This window comes from Camarhynchus parvulus, chromosome 6, assembly GCF_901933205.1.
Source record: "Camarhynchus parvulus chromosome 6, STF_HiC, whole genome shotgun sequence".
Lineage (NCBI taxonomy): Eukaryota > Metazoa > Chordata > Aves > Passeriformes > Thraupidae > Camarhynchus > Camarhynchus parvulus.
The window spans coordinates 11,524,141-11,550,805 of record NC_044576.1 but is presented as its reverse complement, the minus strand read 5'-3'; the positions used below and the strand labels follow the sequence as shown (position 1 = coordinate 11,550,805).

At 38.9% G+C, this 26,665-nt stretch overlaps 1 protein-coding gene across 1 annotated transcript in view; it reads right to left on the bottom strand.

Moving 5' to 3' along the window:
* The window catches only part of ZCCHC24 (zinc finger CCHC-type containing 24), a 107,928-nt gene that overhangs the window by 68,236 nt on the left and 13,027 nt on the right, over window positions 1-26,665 (bottom strand). Inside the window, exon 2 of the mRNA XM_030951159.1 lies at window positions 22,846-23,046. Within this exon, the coding sequence (XP_030807019.1) occupies window positions 22,846-23,046 (201 nt within the window). The remainder of the gene's footprint in view (window positions 1-22,845; window positions 23,047-26,665) is intronic.

The window sequence follows — 26,665 nt, the reverse complement described above, 5'->3', positions numbered from 1 at the left end:
TTGCATGTTCATTTTCCTCTCCCTTTACCCAAGACTTTCCTAGAAAGAAAACTTTGTTTCACCCTTCCCTTATTCTGGATCATATGGATCAGAACAGGATCTTGTTGCACATCTTGTTTTAATCAAAATAGGCAGCAATAGCACTAGCACAGGAGCCTATTTTTATCATCTGAGAAACAGCTGTAGATGAATCAAGAAATAAATTCCAGCCTACATGAAATTTCAGTGGTCCAGATTATGGTTATCACCTGTCCCCAGAACACATGCAATGGGTCCTAATACACATACACGTCTGGGGGAGATTGATTAGGTGAGGACAATGCTCTGAGCCACACTGAAGAAAGACTGAAAGGCTCAGTTCATCCACCTCCTATTCCCTCCTATTCCCCACTCCAGAAAAAACCACAGGGTGTGTTCCTACAAATCCCCCAAATTTCAGCTTTTGGTTTTGGCAGGTGGTTGCACTGAAAAAGTGTTTGCAGATAAACAGGGTGAGAGAGAAACCAGGCAGGCATGCAGGCGCAGATGACCTGTGTTTAGAGTAATGCTGCAAATGGCCATAAACAGATCAGCTAAGAAGTTCATTGGAATAGTGCCATCTGAAAAATTGAGGGGAGGGGCAAGTGAGAGTTCAACTTCTTTTCTGATTGCTATCCATAGTCAAAATCATCTCCTTTGTAAAATGGAGGCTGCAGAGACCTTCTGTTCATTTGAGTAGAAGAAAAGCTTCCTAGCAAGAGGGCTAGAGAGATCCTTTCCTATTAATCCTTGTGTATTCTATGATTCACTACTTTATATGGAGGACAAATGCTCCACAGAAGAAAGGGCTGGTACCAATAGTATCATTTGCTATTTGTGGGAAGTTTTCTGTCACAACAGACCTGGTAGAAACTCATGGATAGGGTCAGTCTCTGCCCAGTGAGTTTGTTCTTTAGATGATGACATCAACTGACTGGAAAATGGCATAGGATTGCTTTTGGGTTGAGGGTAGGTGGAGTACATTCTGTGAGCTCTTGTAGTCTTGTCGATGATTACAGAGGCTACATCAAGTCCCCACTCAAGTGAGCCACAACATTCTGACATTAAGTGGGGAAGTTTGGGGTAAAGTAGACAGTGGTGTTAAGGTAGTTTGAAGGCTGGCTTCAAGGACAGCACCTTCTTCTCCTTAATTCAAAGTCATCTCTTTTAAGAATGAGACTTCATTTTATGCTTCAGTTTCTTCTGCTGATGAAGGATTAAGCTGTATGTGAGGCTGCAAGTTTACAGCAACAGAAAAAGGAGGTATGAGTTAAAAAACATTTAAACCTGAAAGTAACAGCTGGACATAGATAAAGTGTGAGAATATGAATCTTTCAGGCTGTAGCTGAAGATCAAACACACTAAGAAAAGTTGTTTTTTCCCTCAGTATTTTCACATGGCTCTGCCTCTAGGCTTCAGGCAAGACCAGCAGCAAAAGTGCCAAAATATCATGAGAAAAGCTGCTCTTGCAAAATTTCTGGCCTGACCAGAAGTAGGAAAATCTCATGAAGCACTGTTCTCATTTACTTTCCAGCCCTGCTTGGCACGTCCAGGAGGCTAAACCAGGTTCCCTTTGGTTTTGAACCGTATTTGAATTCTTCTTTGGTTTCTCATGTCTTTTGTAAATAGTACTCTGTAAACCTGTGGTATGTCAGCTGTGCTGACTTGACACATTGATCCCCAGACCAGCACAGACCAGCAGTGATTAAGTGTTTTTCAACTTTGTCTAAAAATTATTTATCATTTACTACTATGTGGAGATCCCAAGTCTATTGCAGTAGGAGCTAAACAAAATGACAGAAAAAATACTTTGGCCAAAAGACCTGACTCTAGTGGGTCAGATGGGATTTTGCCACAGTTCCTTATCCATAAAACATGGACATATAGTATTGCTAATATCACAAATGCAAGTGTATATAACTAGTCAGCATCCAACCTACATGTTTTTCAATCTTAGTTCATGTCTTAAACCACAAGACCATTGTCTCACTTCCAAAGTAATGTGTTACACATTACAAGAAGTCTAAATGCAAACAAAAATATCTGAAAAGCATGTTGTGCAGGAAACTGGCTGGGATTCAGTGAGTTCAGCCTGACTATGACCATGTAAACTTCTATGTTCTGTTGCTGTGCCTGTAGACAGTAAGCAGAACTGAATTTAAGGTCAATATGCACAACAGCTGTGCTTACTGAAAGAAAAAAAAAATCTAACTCCCACATTCTGAAACTAATAAAACTAATGATGACCTACAGAAGAAAAAGATATCTTTTTAAAATACATGATTTAGAGAATATATTACTGTAAAGTTGAGTACTATAACCACCAAACAAAGGAAAGGAAGTTTGGAGAGCTTGCTGCCTCAGCAAGCTTCTGTGGAATCAAGTTCTCTAGGAATTTTCCCATTAATTTAGTGTCAGTTGCTAAAAGCCATATATTTCTGCTCACTTTGGAGAATGCTGTTTTAGTTGCTACAATGTTATTGAAGTAAGAACATACTTCTCATTAAACAGTCCACTTCCCCCATGAAATAAGCAATATGGTTGATTTCAATGAACACAGTCCAGTTTCTCTTTATATTAACGAAATGAGACAAAACTCCCATGCTGTTTTCAACCTATGTTTTACAGTTATGACGTGTAGCCAACAGCAACACGCTGCACTGAAGGTCCAGGGAGACACATTTACCAAAGAGGACCTGGCTAGGATTTCGAAAAGCATGAATTCCCTGGGCAGAATCTGTGGGGTACTGCAGTGCCTCAGGGCAAACTGGTACAGCCAAAGAATATATTTCTGACTGTGCTAGAAAGATGCCCCATGCAAAGTCCATTAGGCAGAACAAACACAGTTCTGTTTTCCATGATACCAATGAATTCTAAGGGCACATTACCGCCTTCTTGTAAAAAAGGATCTTCTTTGTGATTGAAATTCCTGAGCACAGCGCGCACTGCAGCTAAACTGCGGAGGTCTGCACACAATCTCTCTGTTGTATTTCTGTCATGAGTATGTGGTACTGCAGAAGACAATAGCAGATGGGACAGTTCAATCCTCACTGAACAATGCATGGGGTTATATTTTGACTTATAATGTTTTTATAATTTAGCAGAATTGAACTGTCTAGGATTTAATACATGAAGCAGTATCAAAGAGCAGCTTCTGGACCAAAAGTGTTTAGAAGTCCATTATATGGCCCAAAGATATTGTGTTTAGAAGTCCATTATATGGCCCAAAGATATGCAGAGCTTCACACTGATACAATACAAAGACAAAGCACTACTAGTGGATGTTGTGTGCAAGATGTTGTAAGAAAGACCACAGTCTGCCATAGAAAACCTGATAAATTTTAGGAAGGTTTTCAACTTTTATTTTCTGTATTTATTTTGTATAAAGTAGCTGTCTCTCCTATATTAATATTGGTTATTAAATAGTAGTTGAGAAAACTCACTTTCTAGTTTTCCCATCCCTGTGGGACCAGGCCCCTTTGTGACTATGTAGAAGAACAATGCCTAGCAGAGTGAATCCAAGACAAGTGACCATACTATAAATGACCAATAATATTGCTCCACTTCTAGATAAAAGAGAACAGTGGCTGCAAATTGTTTAAAAAAAATTAGATTCTGTTAGCTGACCAATGCATTCCTCAGGGTACCACTATGTTTTTCATTTTATCTATGCCTGACAATTACAACTTTCCTTCAAAGAAGTAACAAATTAAGATTTAAACTTTGATTGCAAAATAACAAACCACTGCCTCCCAGAATTTCTCTCCTCTGTTGGTTAACCATCCCTAAGTGCTTTAAGCGCATATTCTCTGAACTAGCCGAGTTTGACTGAGGAACATTTTCCACAGACCCATCATGGTTATCTGCCAGCTGGTGCTGGTTTTCCTTCCAGAACTACACCATTAACTAAAACTACATGATCACTGCTGAAACAAATTACTATTTGCTGTATGTTTAATTTCTCTTTCTTGAGTAACCTTCTCCAGAGTGAAACAGTGTTAGTTAAAGGTCAGAAAATGATAAAGACATAAATACTGTCATAAATGGCTCTAGAAGGAATCACCACCATGATACAGCTCTCTCGCTGAAATGATGACCCAAAAGCATGGATATGTACAGTGTTCTTATTCTTTTCTAGTCCTTAGTTCCTATCTTGGCTAGCTTAAGCCAGAGCTCTGAAGTTGAAAGGGAAATCAATGCTGGGTTGATTTGACAGTGAGACAGAAATTAGAACAGTGACAACAACTTATGCTGGCATTTAGGAACCATTAGTTTGAGTGATGATGTATATTTATGCATGTAGAAGGTGCTCAGGATTGATTTGTAGGCCTTAAGAATTAGTCACTGGCCTTAGAGCAAGCCTATAAAGCGTGATTGAATGTGTAAGAAGCAAATGGGGAGGAAGAAAAAATATTTCAGAGAAATTTCCATACCAGAATAGCAAAGTGACTAGCATCACAAATTCAAACATCATTGGGCAATCATGAAAGCCAGTGAGATAACTTTTCTCCAATGAATAAAAAAAAGTTCAGAAAGTAATATTTGAGTTTATTTCTAAGCTTCTATCAGTCTGATAAAACAGAAGCTAGGCTGTTTCAACTGGGGTTTTTTAAATGTTTTGTGATTTTCGTCAGCGCACAAAATATTTCTAATTTTTCATCTAATATAGCTTTGAAGTGCTGTTGTTCCAAAGCCTTTTCTACAGAGGTTTTCTAGGATTTTTATCTATTATTCTTTATAGATAAACATTTAAGATATATGTTACCTGCTTGTAATTATACAATATTTCTAATGGGCAAGGTACCATAAGTAGAATTATAATTAAACCAATACAAGCAATTATATAGATAGGGTCAAAGTCAAATATTCAAAATTAGAATTGCTTTTATATTTTGGAAAAATATTAGAAGAGCATTGACTCTTACTCATAGTGATGACTTAGTAATTCAGTGTCACAAATTTACCATTCCCCTAATCAGCCCCATAGTTGAATTGGTTGTAATGAGTGTTTTTCAGTATCAAAAGCAGTTTAGGAGTGAGTTGAATCTGAAAAAAAAAATTCATTATTCTTAATATGTAGATGCTGAAGCATACCTGTCTTTTGTTTCACTTTGATATTACATGAAGATGTTGCCAGAAAGAGGAACATAGGTAGTAAGGAATAATGAAGTCTGCAGCATGCCTGGGATGTGGTAAACAATGAAGAGATCAGCTAACAGATACAGTGATCTCAATCACTGCATAAATGGCACAGCACCATGTTTTACCACAGGCAAATGTAAAACTGAAGGGCTACAACTTGTTACCATAAATTGAGATTTCTTCTTAGGAGAATGATTCAGAATGAGCTAACTTGAGTTTCCAGTATGACACTATGAAAAAAGTAACCTTTTTCTTCATCACAGATGATCTTGTGCACTACAGCACTGGTTTTTTTGGTGGGTTTTTTGGGGTTTTGGTGGTTTTTTTGGTTGTTTTTTGTTGTTGTTGTTATTTTTAATCAAGGCTAGTCATTAAAAAGGAAAAGAAAAGCCTACTCTAATTTAGTTCTCTGAGCAATTAGGTCAGCTGTGCAAAAACAAGCAGAAAGTTTACTACTTCCAAGGATCTAAGTGGGTAGTGAAATGCTGGGAACAGAGCGTGCATGTGCCACAGGCCAGCTCTGCAGCACTGCCCCACATCTGAGCCAAGGGTCTGGGAGCTGAGATGCAGGTATTCAAAACTTGTATCACCAGCCTTGGACCAGAAAGAAGCAGACAGGTTTCTAGGGAATGCCATTGGACAAAAGGAGAAATGTCTGGTTTATAAGGAAATGCATAGAAAAGTAAAAGGTACAGTAATTGTTCAAGGAAGTTGCCTTGCCCCTCCTGACAAGTCAAGATTGGCATAATCATAGTGATTTTCAATTCTTTCCATCACATGAACATGCCAGCTATATCAAGTCCAAGTGCCATGCCAACTGAAATTCTCAGCTAATAGCATCTTCTGGCTTTTCCTGTTTGATACTGTGGACCAGATAATCCAATATTACAAAAAGATGCATCCTAACAGACTTGAACAGAATCATGCTCATTTGTCTTTGAGGGCTGACCACGTTGGGCTTGCCTGCCTTGACCTTTAAAGCCTAACACACAAAACACTGCTGCAAGTTCAGGAGAGATGGTGAGGTAAAACCCAGCAAAGATGGAGAAGAAAGAGCGAAGGTCTTAAAAATCCTGGTCCTGTAGTTATGTTTAAAACAGAGAACTAATAGCAAACTGTCTCACTGCAACAAAATCTGCAGTGCAAAAATAGTCTCTGTCAGAAAGTTGATGAAAATACTAAAGCTAATGCAGATATTCTAATTTAAAATGAAGTTCTGATTTTATTTCTCTTTCTTTCCATTCTCTCTCAGTAAACTGGAACAGAGAAAATGGTATTTGAGGCAGTCAAAATGTGTACTCTATATAATTGGTTCTGTATGTGTTAATCCAATGCATTGAGAGATTCATTGCCCCCAGCATCTGAAATGCACTGCCTGCCTCAAGAGAAGTTTCCATGTCAACTACTTAGATGGGCAAAAGTCTGTCAATTCATTGACTTGACTGGTTTTTTCCCCCAGAGTGTATTTGAGGGACAAAAAGCTGTTTTTCATAGACATGATTATCTGTCATGACTATACCTCTTAGTTTCCATTTTATGGGACTGCCAGGATGGTAGCTCTGAAGAAGCTACTTCCAGAAGTGGAAATTGCATGTTGCAATGCATGCAACCCTAATTCTCTCCATGACAGTGCAGTGTGGCATGGAAAGTGCAACTGTTTTAAGCACAGCCAGAGTGACTTCTAACATTCTATGAATTACATATTTTAGCATCCACCTTGTTAGACTTTGGATCTCAGATGGCAAAAAGGTGGCTACACCATCTCCCCTCACAGTGAAAACCTGTTCAGCATGACTAATATTTAATTCAAAAGGTTCCTCAGATTTTGTGTTGTGTAGCTGATATGTAGCATAGGAGAGATTAAAGAAGACAGGTTAGACACTTTTCGCTGGTATCCAGTGGTAGAGGAGATCTGATTCAAAAGGCAATGGGCACAAATTGAAATACCAGAAATTCCTTTTAAACATAAGAAGAGCTGTTTTAGGGTGAGGGTGACTGAGCACTGACACAGGATGTCCAAGGGGTTGTGGTGCCTTTATCCTTGGAAATACTGAACAGGGGGTTGGATTAGCTGATCTCCCCAGATCCCTGCCAGCCTCAGCAGGTTTGTTGTTTTTGTGATTTAATATTCTGTGGTCATGTAGAAGGCCTCCTGTAAAGAACCTGTGTTTTAAAGAGTAACAGGGAGAATAAAAGTAGTATTTTGTATGAAAAGTGTGGGGAGGTTTGCAAACACCAGGGGGTTTTCAGCTTTAGAAGTTTGATACTGATGTGCTGAGCACCTCATTTCTTGATTTATATATGAATGCAAAAGTATATTAGACTAGATGTGAAGGGGACTGGGTGCATGACAATTTCTTCTTTAAATATCTACGGATATTAGTGGACATTTAGTGGATTGTTTTCAGCTGTCTTCACTTTTTACAAAAATTTGAGCAAACATATTTCCTGGTCCCATACTTCTGGAAAACAAAAAATGGTATTTTTGTTGTAAAGAACAGTATTATAGGAATTTAGTAACCAGCCATAGTTAAGCAAAAAAACCTGAATATCAGAATACTGGTAACCCAACTGTAGGTTAAAACTGTACCAGACTGTTCAGATCCAATTACAACCAGACTCCTTTCCCACAAATTGATCATAAATGAAATGAAAATAGAGTATTTTGTTCCATAGGCTAGATATTTAGTTCTACCTGTATGAAGTGACACTACATGAGCAGAAAAGGCTCAGCTTATATGTGGTAGAACACCAGTTCTTCCAGTTCTGTATTCTGTTGGATGTTTATCTGATCAGTGCACATAATTTTCTCCAACAGTAAATCAAGGAGTCAGGGAGGGCGTAAAAGAAAAATCAGCTGACAGATGATCTGTCTTATGGACATGTACAGTATGGTACTTTTTACAATGTCCAAATTCAGTTATTTATCTCTACCTTAAGTTAGAAGGAATCAGGATTTTATTTTTTTTAAGAATCAGTATGGAATAAATCAACTTCACAAGGAGGCAGTGAATATTTACTGCTGGTTATTCAACTGCTAGCTAAGTCTGACATGGAGTCCTACTAAAATGTAATCTGGCCTTTTTCAAGAACTTTAAATTGCTTTTTCACAGCTCTGAATCTATACATTTAACTAGATATGGAGCACTGCACTTTGGCTGTGGTCCTTGCTGTAACATAACCACCCAAGGTATATTAAAATATCCAGAGAAGAAACCACTGTATCTTAACTTGCAAGATGTGCTAAGCAGGTAAACAACTTCTTTTCTAGAGTGATTAATAAAATGGCAGTGATGAATGACATGACAGCCACTGGAGATTTAAAGAGAAAATAATGGAAAAAGGTTGAGTTTGGAAAACCTAGATAAGGCTTGTGTTTCTGGGAACTGTATACAAGGAATACGAGAGCTGTGCTTTCCATTCCTCATCTGTTTTGGTGTGCTAAATATCCATTCTTCTGCCTTAATTCTTTCACACCAATGGAAGGCACCTTGGAAAGAGGACTGAATGGGTCAAAATATTGATCTTAGATACTCTGGAAAATAGATGAGGGATTTGCCTTTAGCAGCTGGATAAGGAGACTAATTGATTGGGAAAGAATGTCAAGAATGGAGGTGAGATAAAGAGAAGGTATGACATGATGCAGAATGTGGGGTCAGCAGGGTCAGACCCTCTGTATGTGCTCCAATAATTCTGTTGGAGTGAGATGACAGCCAATTTCTGAAGTTCCTACTGAAACAATAAGGTTTTTTGCATAAACAGAGATCAGAGCTAAAGTCTTTATTTAATTTACCTTAGGGTGATGCTCTATAGTGCCCTCTGATTGTTTTTCAACAGCTGGTAGTCTTCAGGCAACAGCTGTCTTCTCACTTCTCTCACTTCCCTGGCTCTTATCTCTCTAGCTTCTGCTTTTGGCCCTTATCAGACATCAAATGTATCAGAGGCTTGTAAGAGAGATGACTATGAGGCAGAAAGAAAAGATGTGATAAGAAATGTTTATGAAGAGTGAGGCTTTCATAAGATACTGCTCTTCTTCATGTAAAAGGATGGCAAGGTCCCAGGGATTGCACTGAGGTGGTTTGTATCCCTCATGAAAGGATCAGTTGGCCTGCCCCCCTCAGGAGCAGAGACTCTGCCACTGGTCCCCACTGTGGTTTCTGTGCACAGTCATCCTGTTGAATCCCTGTGTACAGCTACCAGAGGAACTGGTTAAAACAACACAGGCTCTAATGCAAAGTCTGCACACTGAGCCCAGCTCTTAACCATCCATCATCACAAGTTATGACCACTGTGACCACAGTTCAGATAAGAGCAGTTCATGAATAATGAACAGCTTGATAACCTGGGCCAAATCCATAGTACTGAATGTGTGCTTTGAAGGGCCTGTAGTTACAGAGCAGCTCCCTTTGTAGGAGGCACAAATTTCAACAGCTCTGTTCAGTCTGACAGCAGAGAGCTCTGGAGCTTGTGCAGATACTAAACTACTGCTGAGCAGCATCCATGGACAGCTGCAAGATTTGCCTCTATCAGTACAGGTTTAATCACAGTGTTCCACGGAAAAGAGTGCGATACTGAAAGATGTGAAGCTGTGACATTTAAAAATCCTAAATCTACAGATTTACATCTCAACAAGTAAGGTTTCAGGACTTTTGCATCAGTAGCCTGTCCAGGGGCCTGCAGCAGAGGCAGAACGTGCCCAGGTCTGCAAGCACCACAGCCAGAGAGATCTGGAACTGGTGCGGCCACTGAGAGGAGGCCACTGCTGTCAACCACTCTGCTTTCAGTCACAAAGGAAACTTCCTGCAGCAAAGCAGCACTTTGTGACTTGGCTTAAGTCAAATGTAGCTGAAATGAGGAAAGCTTGCAATGCCTCATATGTGCCTAGGGATGGACACCTCTCAGAGTCAAAACAAACCTTGATGCATCCTACTGTTATTGGAAGTACAGAAAACACCACTTTTATTATTTGTTATTAATTAATTATTTCATTATTCAGTAATTCTTCAGTAGTAGCACTGACTTTGGGATATACTACATCTGTTTAGGGCTCAGACTAACTGATAACATAATCACTCAATTTCTTCTCACGTTTGCACCAAGAATCTTGACTTGCTATCAATTTTACCTTCAATCCATCCCCCTGCTGCCCTCTGCTCTCTGAACACACACTGAAATCTAAAGTTTCAGACATTCTAGGAATCTTTCCTGATTCTTTTTTTTTCCATTCTCTGAGAAACCTGATCCACCAGAAGGGTGGGAGAGCTTATTGTTTTTTCGTCTGACATCTGGATTTCATTAGCAGACTCATGCGTGCTGAATCAGGAATGGGAGCTCAGAAGAAAGCAGATGAGAGTTAAAATTACGTTAATGTTGAAAAAAATGCCCCTTCTCTTCTCCAACTTTGCAAACAAACATAACATGTGAGTCACATTGTGAGCTCAGCACAAGCACTACAGCCATATTAGCTGCACCCACTACTATTGGGTCTATTCTACCCCAAGCACCTATAGAGGAGAATATTGTATTATTTATTACATATGTCAGTATGTAAAAAGACCCCAACCAAACCTTTCCAGTAGTTTCATGTTAATACCACTACTTTGTAGTTTTGTAGTGTCTCCTATCTTCTATTTAAAGAAAGTCAATAGAGTATGAAAAGAAATAATTTATCACAAACCAACCATAAAATTACAGTTAAGACTTGCTGCTTAGGAGACTTCTGTAAACAACAGCAGCAAGAGAGACCACTATTTTTAAAGTTTAACAGGAGTGTTAGCAGTGGCTGAAAAGTCAGACTGTTATTAATAAGCACAGCTTTCACTGCAGAACAGCAGAAATAGCAATAGAAGCAGTAACTCTGTCAGTACTGTGCATGGTGCTATGCCAACAACTTCTGGATGACTGAAAGAGCTCATCATATTTGCTAAGGCTGATAGTTGCTGGCATAAAATGTCCACCTTTACAACCTGCTTTATCCTTCTTCTCCCTCCCAGTGCAGGACATCTGGCTCCCAGACCTTGAGTGCCACACTATCTAGTCAGACAGCCCTGTCTTCCATGGGCTCCAGGAAAATGAGGAGACTCTAAGTATCATTTGTGTCCGGGGCACACAGAGAAAGGGGGATGGACAAGAAGCTTTTGGTCATGTTTTAGAAGATCAGATGAGTCTAGGATAAGGAATCTAGCAAAATCACAAAGTGTAAAATGCTGAGAGGGCAGTGTGATTACAGATACTGGAGAAAAGCTGAAAGAAAAAAAAAAGCTGCAGAAAAACAAGGAAGTCAGGCTTTGACACTCCCCTGTAAGTCACCTCAAGAAAACTTCATATGGCATTGAAACAAGTCTCTATCCCCTCTTGAGGGCTTCACCTACACATTTGAGGACCACATGACATCACATAGGATACAACAGTGTACTTAAATGAGCTAAAAACTGATAGAAATTTTGAGTCACTAGTGCAGAAATGACTAGCATGCTGTAAAATCACAGTATGGTTAGTTTCATATGTGAAACAGCACTCTATGCTGCCTCAGGAGATACAGATACCACCTCTCCTGAGAAAGGTACATGCCTGTGGCAGGAGATATGCAGGTAAATATGTACTTCCCATCACACACCTCAGGATAGGGATGAGGCCTTTATTTATACAAGAAATTCTTTTCAAGGAAACTGGACAATTCATGGGCTTGATTTGATTTTCCTCCTTCTCATGTTTTGTGCAAACACTTTGACCAGTGGCAAGTGCAGCACAAAAGCCACTGCAACCATTTGGGTGCTGGTTTATCCTCACATAAAGTGTACAGATAATCTGGCCTTGAGACAGCTGACATAACAGGAGGATTTTTTTCATGAATTTTGAGAAAACTTATGAAGACAGCAGTGAGGTTTGTCTTTATATTCTAATCGATTGAATCTCCTTAGCTAGAGTTTACAGAAGTCTGTTTTAAGTAGCAAAGCTCCAACTTGCTGTAGAAGAAATAGAAAATAGAGGAAATACAAAATGCAGGTCTGGAATGACTAGTATTACATTTTGTTTTTTAAAACTATTTAAATCAAAGCCACCTTTCTACTTAAATGATGACTCCTCTTTGATCTTCTAGGAAAGCCTTCTTGTTTGCCATTTATTTGGAAGAAGCCTTTCTCTTCCCCACTTTTTGCTCTTCTAATTTTTTCAACTATGTAATCAGGAATAAGCGAAACATGACTTCTATATAAAATCCTCTCAGAAGCTATCTCTGCTCTCATGAAGCCTTCTGAGGGTCTCCTTTCCTCACACTGTGAGACAGGGCAGTGGTTGGGAGGGCTGAGTGTGCACCTGGCCTGGGTGTTCCTGGCTGCCAGGTGGTGTGGGCAGCCTGGCTCAGGTGCAAGAATTCATTTGCCTGGGCTGTTGCAGAGTTTTAACTGTAGCTGCACACCTGCAATGTGGTTTAAAATTAGAAATTGACTTGAAACCAGTATTTTGTATGTGAAACCTTTGAGCCTGGGAAATGTTCAGGGTTACTCTGAACTCATTTCCAAGATTATAGCTTGAGATTTTGTTGAAAACTAGTTGAAATGTGTTATTTCTCTCCAAAATGAAAAAAAAAATATTTACAGGGTTCAATAATAGAGAAGATCTCAGAAGGTGCTGCTGTACTCCTATGCACATTTCTACACAGGGAATGAGTTAGAAAGAGAGTAGCAAGTTTCTTGTGGAAAATCAGTCAGAAATCTGAGGATAAACTAGTTATCAAGATTATGTCATTTCCAAAATGTCTGCTGTTGCTGCTAAAATCCCCAAATGTTTCAGTTTAAGTGCCTGTATATAGCCTTTATTGCTTTAGCTAATAATTTGGCACTGGCCAGGCTCTGAAATAAAGGCTTATTCATTGTTTTCTCCAATTACTATACAAACATTTTAGGTTTCCTGCCAAATGAAGGACATTTGGAAAAAATATCTTAAAACTTTTTTCCTCTTTTTTTTGGTCTTTAAAAAAAAGCTTCTCCAAACCTGCAAAACGCCTCTTTAAATAACAATGTTCCATCAGAAACATGACTGATAGGTTATAGTATAAAATATAAAATGTTAAGGAATGAAGTCTACACGAAGTTTACCCCAAGTCTCATGTCTGTGAAGCTGCCATTCCCTGTATCATCATAGCAGAGTCCTGTGTTCCTGATCCATGCAGTGCTGCCTTCTCCCCTGCTTCTCTCTCTCTCTCAGGCAGTCTGAAGGATATCTACAATCCTACCAGGCACAGGTGACAATATTTACCTGAGAAACTCTGTTCATATCTCATAGTAGACGTTTTTATAGCTATGAAAGGAGACATATCCAAATATCTAAGGCTCCTTCTACATCTATTGATAAAAGCCAGATACAGTAGAATACCACCAGTATTTGTGCTATAGCAGGGAAATGGAATAGGGATTAACTTCCATTTAGTATCTTAATTTCTCGAGGGAAGTGATACAATGGGAGGGACAGGCAGGACTGTGTGGTACATGCTGACAGCAGGAAAATGAGAGGGGGCCCCTGGGTTGGATTTGTGCCCTCACAATCTACTGACTGTCCTGGGACAAGCAGGAAAGCAAGGAGGGGCTGAGCTGCACCCTTGGCTGCTGCCAGCAGAAACTGCTGATCTGCCTTCAGCCATTTGCTCTTGTTCACTGCTTTTGCTGTTTGCCAGCTTCCTCCTCTGGACAGGAACTTCAAAGGAAAAGGGAGGGAGAGACACAGCAGTTGACACCCCTGACAGTCACTTTCTCCTCAAGAGCCAGAGCGTTTCCCATTTCCATGACACCATCCCAGCCTCTGCTCAGACCTTGAATGCCTTCTCTAATTGGGCATGTAGTTTATCAGAAAACACATTTTTCATTTTTGAGAAACAGGGAAACGAGGTTCTGTTAAAACTGGGAAAGGGAGTTGAAATATTTATAGGTTTGGCAGATGTGAAAATTTTTGGAATTTCAAACCAGAAGCACCAAGACAAAATTTTTCATTTTGGGTAAATTAGGCTTTTGAAACATTTCCAAACAAATTCTTGCAAAACAAATTCAAGCCATTGCAAAGTGAAAAGCTTCCACTTGAGGTGTTTGCTTCAACTTTTGCTTTTTCAGCTGAAAAACTTGTTGAAGCATATTTTCCTGGAGAAAATTCCTTTGGAAAAAAAAAAGTTATTTGATTAATTTTTAAATATAAATTAAATGAAGCTACCTTTTTACAGAAAGTGTTTGTGCAGGGACATTTTGACAGGTGGTAAGTTTAGGGGGGCCTCTTTATGTGTTTGATGTTGTAATAAATGCCTGTTTGCTTCTACTTTTATGCTTTTATTTAAAAGCATTGTGAGGAAGGAATATGGTAGATATTAGCACTGGGAGACAGAGATCTTGAAGAACAGTGATCTTTTATTGCAGAGCATGAAAATGTAGGTAATTTTCATAAATAACCCTATGATTAAATTTGATGGGGACATTAGGGAAGTCACCAAGTCCAACCTCCTGCTTAAAGAAGGACCAACACTGAGTTCAGGTCTGGTTTACTGCAACTTTGTCCAGTCAGATCTCAAACACTTCCAAGCATTAATGGAAATTCCACAACCTATATTTCACACTAAACCAAAATACTTTTATGAAGTGAGAAAAAATGGTTCATTTAATTTTCCATTATTCACTTCTTATCAGTGCAAATGAGGAATTGATAAACGAGTGTGGTTTGACCTGGTAGCTCTCTCTTTACCTTATCTATAAATCAGCTGGTGGAGGGCTGGAAACCAGACCTTACTTTCCTCCTCAAGAGGAATGCTCTCAGTACTAATTTCAAAGCTAATCACCTAATTATGGTTTATCAGGAGTTTTACTGCAAACTAAGCAAATACTAAATTGTTAGTAAACAGAGCTCATATTTAGACCAGTGTAATAGCTATGTTCAGTCTACTTCAAATGAGTTTATAAAAGTCTCTCAGTGACTTGCACAGGATTTGGACCCAGTTTATTGTGCATGGATTTTAAATATAACATGCCTGTTTAAGATAGTCAATTGTAATATTAGCATGCAGATATACAATAGCAGAAACAAAGGCTGGGAGGTGCTTTGGGATGTTCTCCTCACTTGTCCCTGGGCAGAATCACCAGTGCAAATCTTGGTTTATGTTCACCAAAAGTTCTCAAAGTCCTCCAGTGATCAAAAGCACTCTACTTCAAAGCCTCACAGTCAGAGCAGCCTAGCTGAAGGCCACTACTGGACTCATTAGCTGTGGCTGTGGGAAACAAACCGTGCCCTTCATGTGAGGCTTTCCACATATTTGCAAATTTTTAATGTGACTTTTTGTGGGAATAAACAACACTGGTTCTTCAGCCTTTCAACACAAGTCATGTTTCAGAGACCTCAAATTGATTTTTCTCCTCTCCACTTTGCCCTGAATTTCTGTGCCCAACCTGGAGCCAGAGGAGGCTTTATCAGTGGTAAAACCTTGTTCAGTTTAAATGCTGGGTATCCTTATGGTTTTGCATTTAAATAGTATCTTTTTCCTGATATCTACCTTGTTGCTAGTTGCCAGTTGGCATGAAATTATCTAGATAGTGAATATGCAAATGAGATTCAAAGGCGAATAAAAAGTAATTGGAAAATCTCAATGAAATGCAATCCCATTCTGTGGTGGATGATCCAACTGTCACACTGCCCATTGGTAACTATCACACAGGACCTGGGACTCCACTCCAAGGCCACTGCAGAGACCAAGCAACCATTGCTCTCTTAGGGTATTTGCCTTTATCACCTGTGTCTGCATTGCAGACATCCCACAGGGATGAAAAACCCCATTTGAACTTGTATTAGTATATAAAGACTGAAGCACACTAATAACAGCTCAGTCATGGGCCTGAAGGAGGAGCTGGGGTTTGGCTGGACTTCCAGACTTTTGGGAATGTAATGTCAAGTAGTGTGCTAGACAGGAAAGGGGCACAGACACAGTTTACTAGGTATTTTCTGTTTTCTTTTTCAGTATCCAACTGTTCTTACTTTGGTATGTTAGGCTTCAGTATCTTCTTTTCAAGCACACAGTTTATCAAAAAACTGGACATAAATGACAGAACAAAACAAGAACTTTGGGAACATGCTCTCAAAACAGGGCCCTTTGGATCCCCTCTACACATCTACAGCTGTCTGAGTTATTTGCCTCTGATAAATGGTTTGAATCCATGACATGCACAGCTTATTGAGAATTTCCAAAAGAGTGCACAATGGGTATTTTTTGATCTTTCAGACACTTAAATAACTTACATTTTCAGAGGTAAGATGGATGTGGCCAATTTATAGCCCACTACACTTTGATTGCAAGACTTCTGCAAGCCCTCATAATAAAAGTAGAAATTATCTGAAAAAATATATTTATCTAATCTGAGAAATGCTGAGAAAATTTGGCACAGCTAAGTTCAAGCATATGAGAACAAAAAATAACAGCCTGCAATAAATTTTGTAGTATATTTAATATCATGGAGTTGTCAAAGTGGCTCCATGTGACAAAAAAAATTAAATATCTAAGCCAAGTCCAAATGATCTACAATAGTTTAATGCAGGTTCTCAATGAAAAAATAGGAATAAATGAAATCAGCGTGTTGCGCATAAAGAGGACTCTTCAGAGCCTCACATTCATCCAGTATCTTGTAATGTGGAATTTTAGTATGTGCATAAGTATTTGCAGAATGAACACCTAAAAGCTACAATTCCTTCTAGAACAATGTGTAGGTGAAGAAATGTGCATAACTAAATGTATTTCAAAGCTAGGGAATGAAGGGGCTAGACATACAGACTTTTCTCCTGGAGTGCCACACATGGTTTGAAAGCAATTACCTATGGCAGAGATTTAACACCTTTTCCCTCCTTGTAACACAGGCTAGCAGGTTCTGTTCAACACTGATCTCACTAACGCCACTTTTTCTTTTCTTATGTGTCCCATATTTTCATCTTTACCTTTGCAAGAAGAATGCTCATTCTGGTGATTCAAATACAGCTTTTTTAGTATCAGGGATACTTCAGTAACTCTCTAGGCCAACAGAATAGGAGCATAAAAAGGAGAGGCCTGTACAGCACCAGATTAAATGCCACCAAGTATACTCTGATCAAAAACTATGGTGGAACCCAAAAAATTGAGCCCATACAGGGTGTCAGATTCCTCCAAGAACGGGAAGATTAACCTCTCATGCTGTAACTGAGTAATAATAATATCTCACTCAGTTCAATAGAGAAAAGACACGTTTATTTGGATGCTGTCACACAATATCCAAAAACCTACTACAAAATGTAAAATGTAGCAACTGTCAAAAACATTTTCAGAGTGAGTGTTAGGATTTTCTAAGGTCTGTAATCTGCTTTAATTCCAGAGCTCTTTGAAATCTCACCTTTACTTTAAAGGGAAGATAAATTCCAAGAAGTTTGTGTTTGTTTTGCTTTTTTGAAAAAATTAAGATTTTAGAGCTAAAAACCAGAAAGTTAAATTTTTCCAATTTTATAGAGATGCTAGTTTGTTCCTCATTGCCATCTTAGTCAGCCTTTGGTACCTGGAGAAATCACAGCTGTGAATTCCTTAAATATTATGCACATTGAGTCCTTGCACAACCATAAGACACAAGTCAAATCAGATGAATGTTTCAGGCATGAGAGTTGCTCCAGTCTTGCAGCCAAAGAGCTGCCAAAGCTGCAGTGTATCTGAGCACAGGGAGGGACAGCTTCAGGGCAGCGTGATCTGGCAGCCCAAGCTATGCACTAAGAAAGGACTAAACTCAGCTTGACACTGATTTCTTCCACATCCTGCATGAAGCCACAAAAGCAAATCTATGCAAACTCAGGTAGCCACAGCAATTACCTACTGCTCCTATTGACTTGAAGTTGTGCTCTCAAGGCACTTCGGTTTTACAGGATCTGCTTCAAAGATCCCTTTTGGCAGTGGAAAGACTCCCACTGTTGGCCACATTAACATGGACCATGCCATGCATTTCAGCCACAGGTTTAAACATGCAGTGCAGAAAGAGACTGAGCTTCCCATTATACATATGTCTGTACTCCTGTGAGCATGCACATGGCATTTTCCTCTGTAAGTACAATATAAACTTGGGAAACACACTCTGTGACATTCCTCTGTCTCCCAGAAACTGGGATAAATAGTGCCAGTGCTTGGGAATTTGACTGCAGAACAGTGATATTTGCCCATTTTCTTTCCCCAGCACATCACCATGAGATAAGGGCTCCTTGCCTGTGCAGAAATTCACAGGAGTTGTCAGAAAGGTTTTTCAATGAGCTTGGCACTGGCACAGTATTTGAATATAGTCAGGGCAGAGACACCAGTAGATGGAACTGGTGCTTGGCAGAAAGACCAGGTAGAGCAGTTTGAAAATTCTGAATACAGAGATGCTTTGCTGGAGCTCCAAGCTTGGGCTTCTGTTGCTCCTTATTAAATTAACAGCTGGAATGACATAAGCAATAAATGAGGTCCAGGATTTGTGTGTTTACTTTCCTAAGTAGATTTTTGAGAAATGGCAAAGGTTCCTTCACTCAGCAACATCTTAGAATGTGAACTAGGTGCTTTATTTACAAATGTCTACATAGATTGTATCTAGACATAGACACCATGCCCCATTATTCTATACTTTTTGCAAATTAAACTTCTATGATAGGTCTGAGTTTAGGCTGATGACATCATGGAAGAGAATTCATGTCAATAACATTCTTAACAATTTAAAGGACCAAGATTCATTTTGTATAGGCCACACTTGGTACAAAGGAACTCGCTGTTTATATTTTATAGGATTTAAAAATAAAGATATAGTGATAATGGGTGAAAAGAGACAATGCAACTTTTTTTAAAAGATCTTCTAATAATTTCTATACGTGCTATATAAAAAATGTCATATGGAATCATATATCTTTAATATTACTGGTCCAGAACTCATTGGTATTTTTTTTCCTGGTAGGGGAAAAAAGCCCCTATGGTCATGAGGCATAGGTACAATACCTTTGGGTACACAAATAAGTACACAAAGTTTTGACAGATCTATATACATACATACATATATATATGTATGTAATGCAATCAACTTGTAAACCAGATAGGAAAAGTACACTCATTCCTTACCTTCCTTGCTATTTAAAGAGAAAGATCTTGTTTATTTTTTTATGGCACTGTCAATGATAATTTAAGAGCAGGGCTATATTAAGAACACTGCTTTTAACCTTTATTCTCTACACGTTTTTCACTTCATTCAAGTCAGTGAGAATTCTGTATGTCCAAGAACATCAGAGAGGTATGAGTAAGATGTTACTGTCTAAGCCACTGAAACTCACAGATTAGTTTTGGAAGAAATGTAGGTATGCTATAAAGATGATACTAAAGATTAGTGTTGGATTTTTTATGGATGTAATTATTGCAACAAACAGCTTTTTGCAAATGCAGGCCAATTGGAAGTGATGAATTGCAATCATAACATTGCTCTTATTTCTGGAAGTTTCCTAAACAGAAAAGAACACTTTCTATCATCATGTATGACACAAACTACGTGGTAAAATAATAGAAGTCTGCTAAATCCCATTTCAATTTTGAAACAGATAGTTGTGGACACAATATTAGAGAAATTGCAGATACAAGAGGTACTTAAAAACTAAAGCTGGCAGGTTTTGTTTATAATTATTTAACCTCCTGGAATATGATCATCACTGAAGATATAAATCTGAACTGATACATGCATTTTCACCAACTTTTACAACAGAAAAACAACATATATTTTCAGTGGTGATAACAGGCAGAATTAAGAGAGGATATTCAGTCCTAAAGCTGTTACACATTTCTTTGCTATGCAGAAAAAACTTCATAGAACACCCCATTTCAAAATGTGTTTCTTATTAGGCAGTTTCATAAAAACAAAAGAAAAATACTGTATGATTTACTGATACACATTTTGTCCAGATCAGATTAGTTTATCTCTTTTCTCTATCCAGGTTTAAGGACTTTAAAAACACACAACTACAGCCCTTTTTTTTGGTAGGATTTGCTAAACAACTTTTGTTTTTGACAGCACTAGAAAAACTAAACATCAAAACCTAAGATATTAAGCAGTGCCTATAATGTTCAAATTAAGAAATCAGTTACTGTTTAAAAGCAGTGGTAACAAATGGGGACTTCATGACAAAAGTCTGATCTTGCCATTGCTGGTCCCTTCTTGTGCACAATGTTTTCAGTGTTTTTTTTGAACAAAACTTGTGTACACAGGGTCATCCTCTTTAGAACTGTCCTCATCTCAGATAACATAAGCAAAGCATGTATGTTTCTGTGAATGCTTAACTCCTCTTTTCCTCAAGAAAGCACTTGCCCATGTTAGGAGAAATTTCCAGTTAGACAGAATCAATTTCATATCACCTGTCCCTTAACTAACACAAACAGAACTGTGCACACAGAGCAGAAGGCACTGACAAGATCTGCTCTGGGATGCCACATGTACGTGTAGCCACGCATGAGCAAGGAGATGAAAAGCACAAGAGAACAGCCTTGAGAAGGCCAGAGGAATAGAGGCTCTGTATACTTTGTGTGAAGAAACTGAGAAAACCTGGCTTGGTTAGTTAGTCCTACAGAAAGAAAGCTAAGAGAGGATGTGATTGAATGCTGAGAGAGGATATGATTGCAGTCTATTAATACATCCTGAGATAAACACCAGGGAGGGATAAGAGCTATTTCAGTGGAGGACAATGTTGGCAGGAGAACAAATGACTATAAAGTGGCCATGAGTTACACTCACCCTAGAAACTGGAAGATTTCTAGTTAGGAGAGGACTGAGGTTCTGGAGCAGCTTCCCACACCAGCAGTAGCAAAGGCAAAATACTGAAATGCTTCCCAAGTAAAACCTGATCAGTTTTCAAAAGGAGCTATATGATATGGCTGCCTGTAACCATAGACTACATGTGGTGAGCGAGCAGATGTTTCCCTGTCCTGGGTTCCTTTACTCATTCCTCCCAAACTCACGGGATAGTCATAGAGTATACCAGTAGGAAGTCTTTCCACTTCCTGGTTCACAGAGAAATTGAAGACTTTACAAATTAAGTCTGAAAAAAAAAATATACAGGATATGCAATTTAAGAGAATTAGTGTTACTACACAATCCTAAACTGTTCGTATCTCCTGGATTTCTGTGTGCATGTCTTCAATTTTCACTAACATGTTTAATCCCTAGTGCCTCAAACCATAAAAATACCTATGAAATAAATAATGCATTACTGCTCCAACACTGACACATTCACTTTGTCTGTGTGAGCTGCAGTTTGCACATACTGATTGTCAAGAGACCTGTTGCATTCATTTGGTTTCTCAGCATGGCAAAGCACAACCATCCACCTCCAGTCCAGCAGTTTCTCACTCTGCCACATATTTAGTAGTTGAAGTTTCAATCCTCTTATTAAGTAATGTATGCTATTAAATGGTTCTATCTTTACATTTTTCTGTAACATGATAATTTAAGTAGATTAAACACTTAAATAAAGAAACCAGAGTATTTTTGATCTCCTAGAAGCAAAGAAAATGTCATAGTTTTTTTCCTAAAGAAAATTCTTACTAAACCTAGATCAAAATAAGAAGTAAAAATATTTTCAAGCGCCACACCCAAGACTGCAAACACTTTAATTCCATAGCTTTCATTAGAATTAATGAAAGATATACAGTGAAAGTGATAAAGTTAGTCTATGCATAATAGCAAGAGGAATACACTCAAAGCTAATCTGATGTTAGTCTTGATTTCATGCTCTCCTTCCTCTGCTGGCAGATGTTTTTCTGCCTGTATTTGGTTTATAAATGCCTAACATCCTTAACAGCAAATTAACTGTAGTTATTTTTTATGCAGATTAATTCTGCTGAAAGTCACACAATAAGAGGCTAGGAGGTTAAAGTCATAATGAAGTGAATGCTGGTAATGTCCACATCTGTGTTTTTAGAGTATTGGCAGCATTTTAATTTCCTTGGGACTTTACATAGGATGTTGTTGAAATTGTGAAAATTTAAGCCAGCAACACAACTGCATCCAGCTGAAACCAGAAAATTAAGAAACCTGGTTCACTGTGCTTGAGAGCCTCAGGGACAAAAAAATGTAGACTGGCAAGTGCTTTTAGTGTACACTGGTTTATACCTCTTTTTGAAGGAAATAAATATTGCCAGCTTTGCCACTACAGAAAAGTTCTAGGAGTCAAAGACCATCACATTTTGCAAAGTACAGCAAACTTCTTCTGTAGGACAAAAAAGACTTTGCGCCCAAAATACCTGGAGCCTGTGTTACGGCAACACAGACTCAGTTTTCTCTGAATGTAACAGTTTCTCCTCCTTTAGCATATGTAACTTGTTGTATTAAGTGCCACTGCTAAACCGGTAACACAGAGTGCTGCCCGATAGAAAATTACAGAGTAGCCATTTTTAAAGTTACCAGAATCTGCTTAGCTGTGTGCCTAGATTAATGTCTTCTGTAATACTTACTAGGCAAATGAAATAGTGTACTTTGTCTATCAGCATTGTGATAAAGAATAGATTAAAGGAACACATGGCTAGCTTGGCACTTTGTTAAGATACTTCTTCAGTGTTACTCACTCTAAAGTATTTCAGTCAAATTCTGTGCTGCTAAATCAAGGACTGAAGAAAATCTCGATGCATATTTTTTTAGAATATTATATATTACTTACCTGGGGGCAGTCTTTGATGTAGTGTCCCTTGTTAAAGCAGAGGTGGCACAGGTAGTTAGGAGGTGGCCTCTTGCTGGGTTTTCTGGCTTCTGAAGAAAGGGATAGGTCAGAGAAATGCTCGGTTAGGGAGCTTAACCCATCCACAATGTTGTTAAGGGAGCCATAAGGTGATGCACTCTTGTAGAGACTGCTGCTCAGAGCCTGCAAAAGAAAACAAATAAGTCACATGCAACACAGTCCTGTATTAAGGATTGTTCTGAGGGAGATTTGAATGGGGATAGATAAAAATAGGAAAAACAAAGTGATTATTTTTTTTCTCAGGAACATGGCTACCCATTTGAGGGAAGCAATATACAGGCTTCACAACAGCAGTGCAATGGAGCTGGTCACCCCACTGTTGAGGAAACTTTTGAGCTTGTCATGGTTCTCTTAGTGCAACCTTTCCATTAAGCAATGATTGCTTTCTTGTGTTTGGCCATAATGCATTCATAGTACAGTTAGATTATGCAGGCAAAAAGCTGAAAGAACAACTCACAAAACAGAACCCTTTTGTGTCCAAAACTACTTAGGCAAAGAATGCTGAAGTCAGGGAAAGGAAAGAACACCAACAAAAATGCAAAGTAACTTCCAATTTCCAATCTGGTTAATCAGACAGTCAACACAGAGCCCCATGTTCAAATAATAACAAGAAGCATGGAGAGCTACATCTGGTTTGGATTTTCTAAGGGGGAACCTGCTGTGATTTAAACATTTCCTGATAAACAGTAAATACCTAGGTTTTGTACTTCACCTCAATAGGATCTTCACTCTCTCCATCTGCAAATCAAAATCAGTAGCTCCTAATTTGCTATTCAGTAGTTTTAGAACAGCAGGAAACCCATCAACACCTAAATAGGTATTCTCCCTAATGGAGATAACAAGGATTAAATCACTTTAACCACTTAAGGTCCAAAAAAACCTCAGTGGAGTTCAAAAGGAAAACTAAAACTCTTGGAAAAATTAACATCATAATGAATCCCTGTAGAGATAGGACCAACTGTTGAGTGTCCTTTCCATCCTCACATAATGGGACACATTTCACATGGTGTTTCCATCTTAGGTCTGCAACACTATGCTCATGTAATTCTGCCATCAGAGAATTACTGCTGGCTTATGGGAAAGTGAGGTAAGAAGAGGTCCAATCTGTGACTCTGTGTTTTAATTTTACTGAATTCTAATATTTCAATGGGGTCTTTATATGTGTTTTCATGTGTTTATACATGTTATATATATTTTGAATACATGCACTGAAATTGATTTAGAGTTTGTGAAATTAATCTGAAATTAAAATTAAATTAATTTCAGAGATCTCAAACATTCAGGGTGCCTGCACAGTGAGTGTTTTCTGGGTGACAGCGGCATACCAAAAAATTAATATTAAAGCTCTAGGCACAAATACCTGGGTGAACCCCAACTATCCTTGAATTCCATCCCTCCACAGATGGTGTACAGAAGAATTCAGCCTAGTAATCTGCTTCCTCCCCCTTGCACTGTAGTCAAACACAACATGCTGAACTCCACTGATTCATCCTGCAAAGCTAAAGCTGGTGCACAGCAGAAGGATCAATTCAAAAGTCCCAAGTAGAATCTGATCTCACCTGAGACTTCACATATGCCCTGGGGCTAAAACATCCTGTGTAGCATAGTTCTGTGCTGTGCAAGATGATGTGGCTGAGAGGAGAATCAGCCACTTCGTTTCAGGGGTTAAAGCCACAGATTTTAAAAGGAAAAGGTATTTCAAAAATGAATAAAAAGCTTTTAGCTGCTTTAGCCATCAAGCAACCAAAGAGACCTCCAATGGTCCCTGGAATTTAGTTCTAGGATTTATTGGATGCTATTGGAATGAGAAATTCTTGGCATCAAATTTTGAAAAGGAAGGGGAAGTGCTGTGGATGCCAAAATAGTATTAATTAAGAGTCTTCGAGAATTTCTTGTCTCCCTAGGAGCCACTTTCTCTTATATACTCTTGGAAAAATATAAAATCCTTCTTTTTAAGAGATCCTCTTGCCAAGAGATTCTTCAAGTACTTCACCTGCATTACACCCATTAGTAGCTTTGCAAATTCCTTATTATCTGACTTTATAGAAGGGTGAAAGTATGAACACAGAACATATAAAGTCACAAATTCTTTACCTATTGCCAAAATCTGGAATATCTTCTGGGGATGCAGAATAACTCCTGCCCATCAGGAGGTTGTTATTTTTCCCCCCAGGGCCAACTCAGTAACAAACCAAAACATATCTATCTGCTGCCTACAGTGGGCTTTGAATTGGACACATGGCATGCAGTGATGACTGTTTTCTTTCCTACACATCCTTTACACTGTTGCCCTCATTAAAAGGGAGCAATTTGGAACCACAGCTGGGTATTTTGTAACTCACTCCTCCACCAACCCTTCCTGGCAAGTTTCATGTCAATACTTGAAAACAAGGTGCAGTTTGGCACCTTGGCAGCAAACCTTCACAAACTTTTGTTTCCACTGTGGCAGCCAGAAGCTGTGCCAGAGGCTGGGATCCCATCAGACCATGGGCTGCACTGACACTAAATCATACCCCTAGAAGACACCAAGGGCTCTGTGGCCAAAGAGTGGCACACTGCTCTAAAAGTGGCCACCTGGTTCAGCTGGCAGGGCACTTGTTCAATGCATGCCACAGCTGGACATGGCAAAACATTCAGTGCACACACAGCACCATGAAACGCTTTCCTACAATCATCCTGAGGCCCAGTGGTAAAAAAGAAGAAACAAATATAACATCCCAGAAAATGACAGTAAAGGAGAAAATGGACGTTGCTGATGACACTGGTACTTTAAAAAACAATGTGTTCCTTTGGAGAGTGCCTAGATGATCCCAAGATGCAGTCCATCCCTCTGGGTATAGTCAGGCAAAGGATTCAGCAGTTGCTGCCAATCTGACCTGGAAAATGGCTTTAAATCTGTTTGACTCCAAGTCAATGTGAAAAACACATCAATCTGGTGCTTGAAAGTTGCTATAAAGAGCACCAGCACAAATGGTGCTACATCCTTTTTCTATCTCTGGAAATCTCTAGTTCTTCAGAAAGAGATGAGGAAATAAACCATTCCCAAAAGCCAAGTTATATAATAAGGGTGGTAATGGGAAAGTTCATCCCAGCCCCTGGAATCAAATAGTGAAAGCTTAGGGCTTGTAACAAATGTGATGAAATGGTGATTGACTCCATTTTGTCATTGTAAAAGACAAAGGGTGAATGAATATTGCTGAGATACATAAAACAGTTTTGGTTTGGTTTTTTTTTTCTTTCTAGGGCACTCAATTGAGCAGAACAGGCAATTCAGCCCTTACTAAGTATTTGCACTGCTGCAAAGAGGATTTTTAAGAAGGGTTTTGAATAAAAACTTTGAATTAGCTTCACAGCAAAAGGGGATGTCCAGGGAGTGATTAGAGTGCCAGGGAGAGTGTTGATGGCCTCAGACAGAAAACAGAAATGAAGAAACAAATGCATTCTGACTCACTCTGGTCTCAAGTGTATTAGTACAAATCTGGGAGGTGGTAGGAAGACTGCTCCTCTCATGAATTCCACCAAAAGCAATGACTTGCTCTGTGTTCACAATGCAACACTAGCAAAACCAACCTATTTCTTTAAATGATAGACAACAGTTCCTCTCAAATAGAGTCTCATTTTGAGCTTGAACAGGCAAAAAGGATTTGGCAGTGAAAGGGTTAGTGCTCTCAAGGCGCCTGAAAGACCACACTGCATGTCCTAATTACAAAGCTCATCAGCCCAGCTGCAATGAATTCAGGAT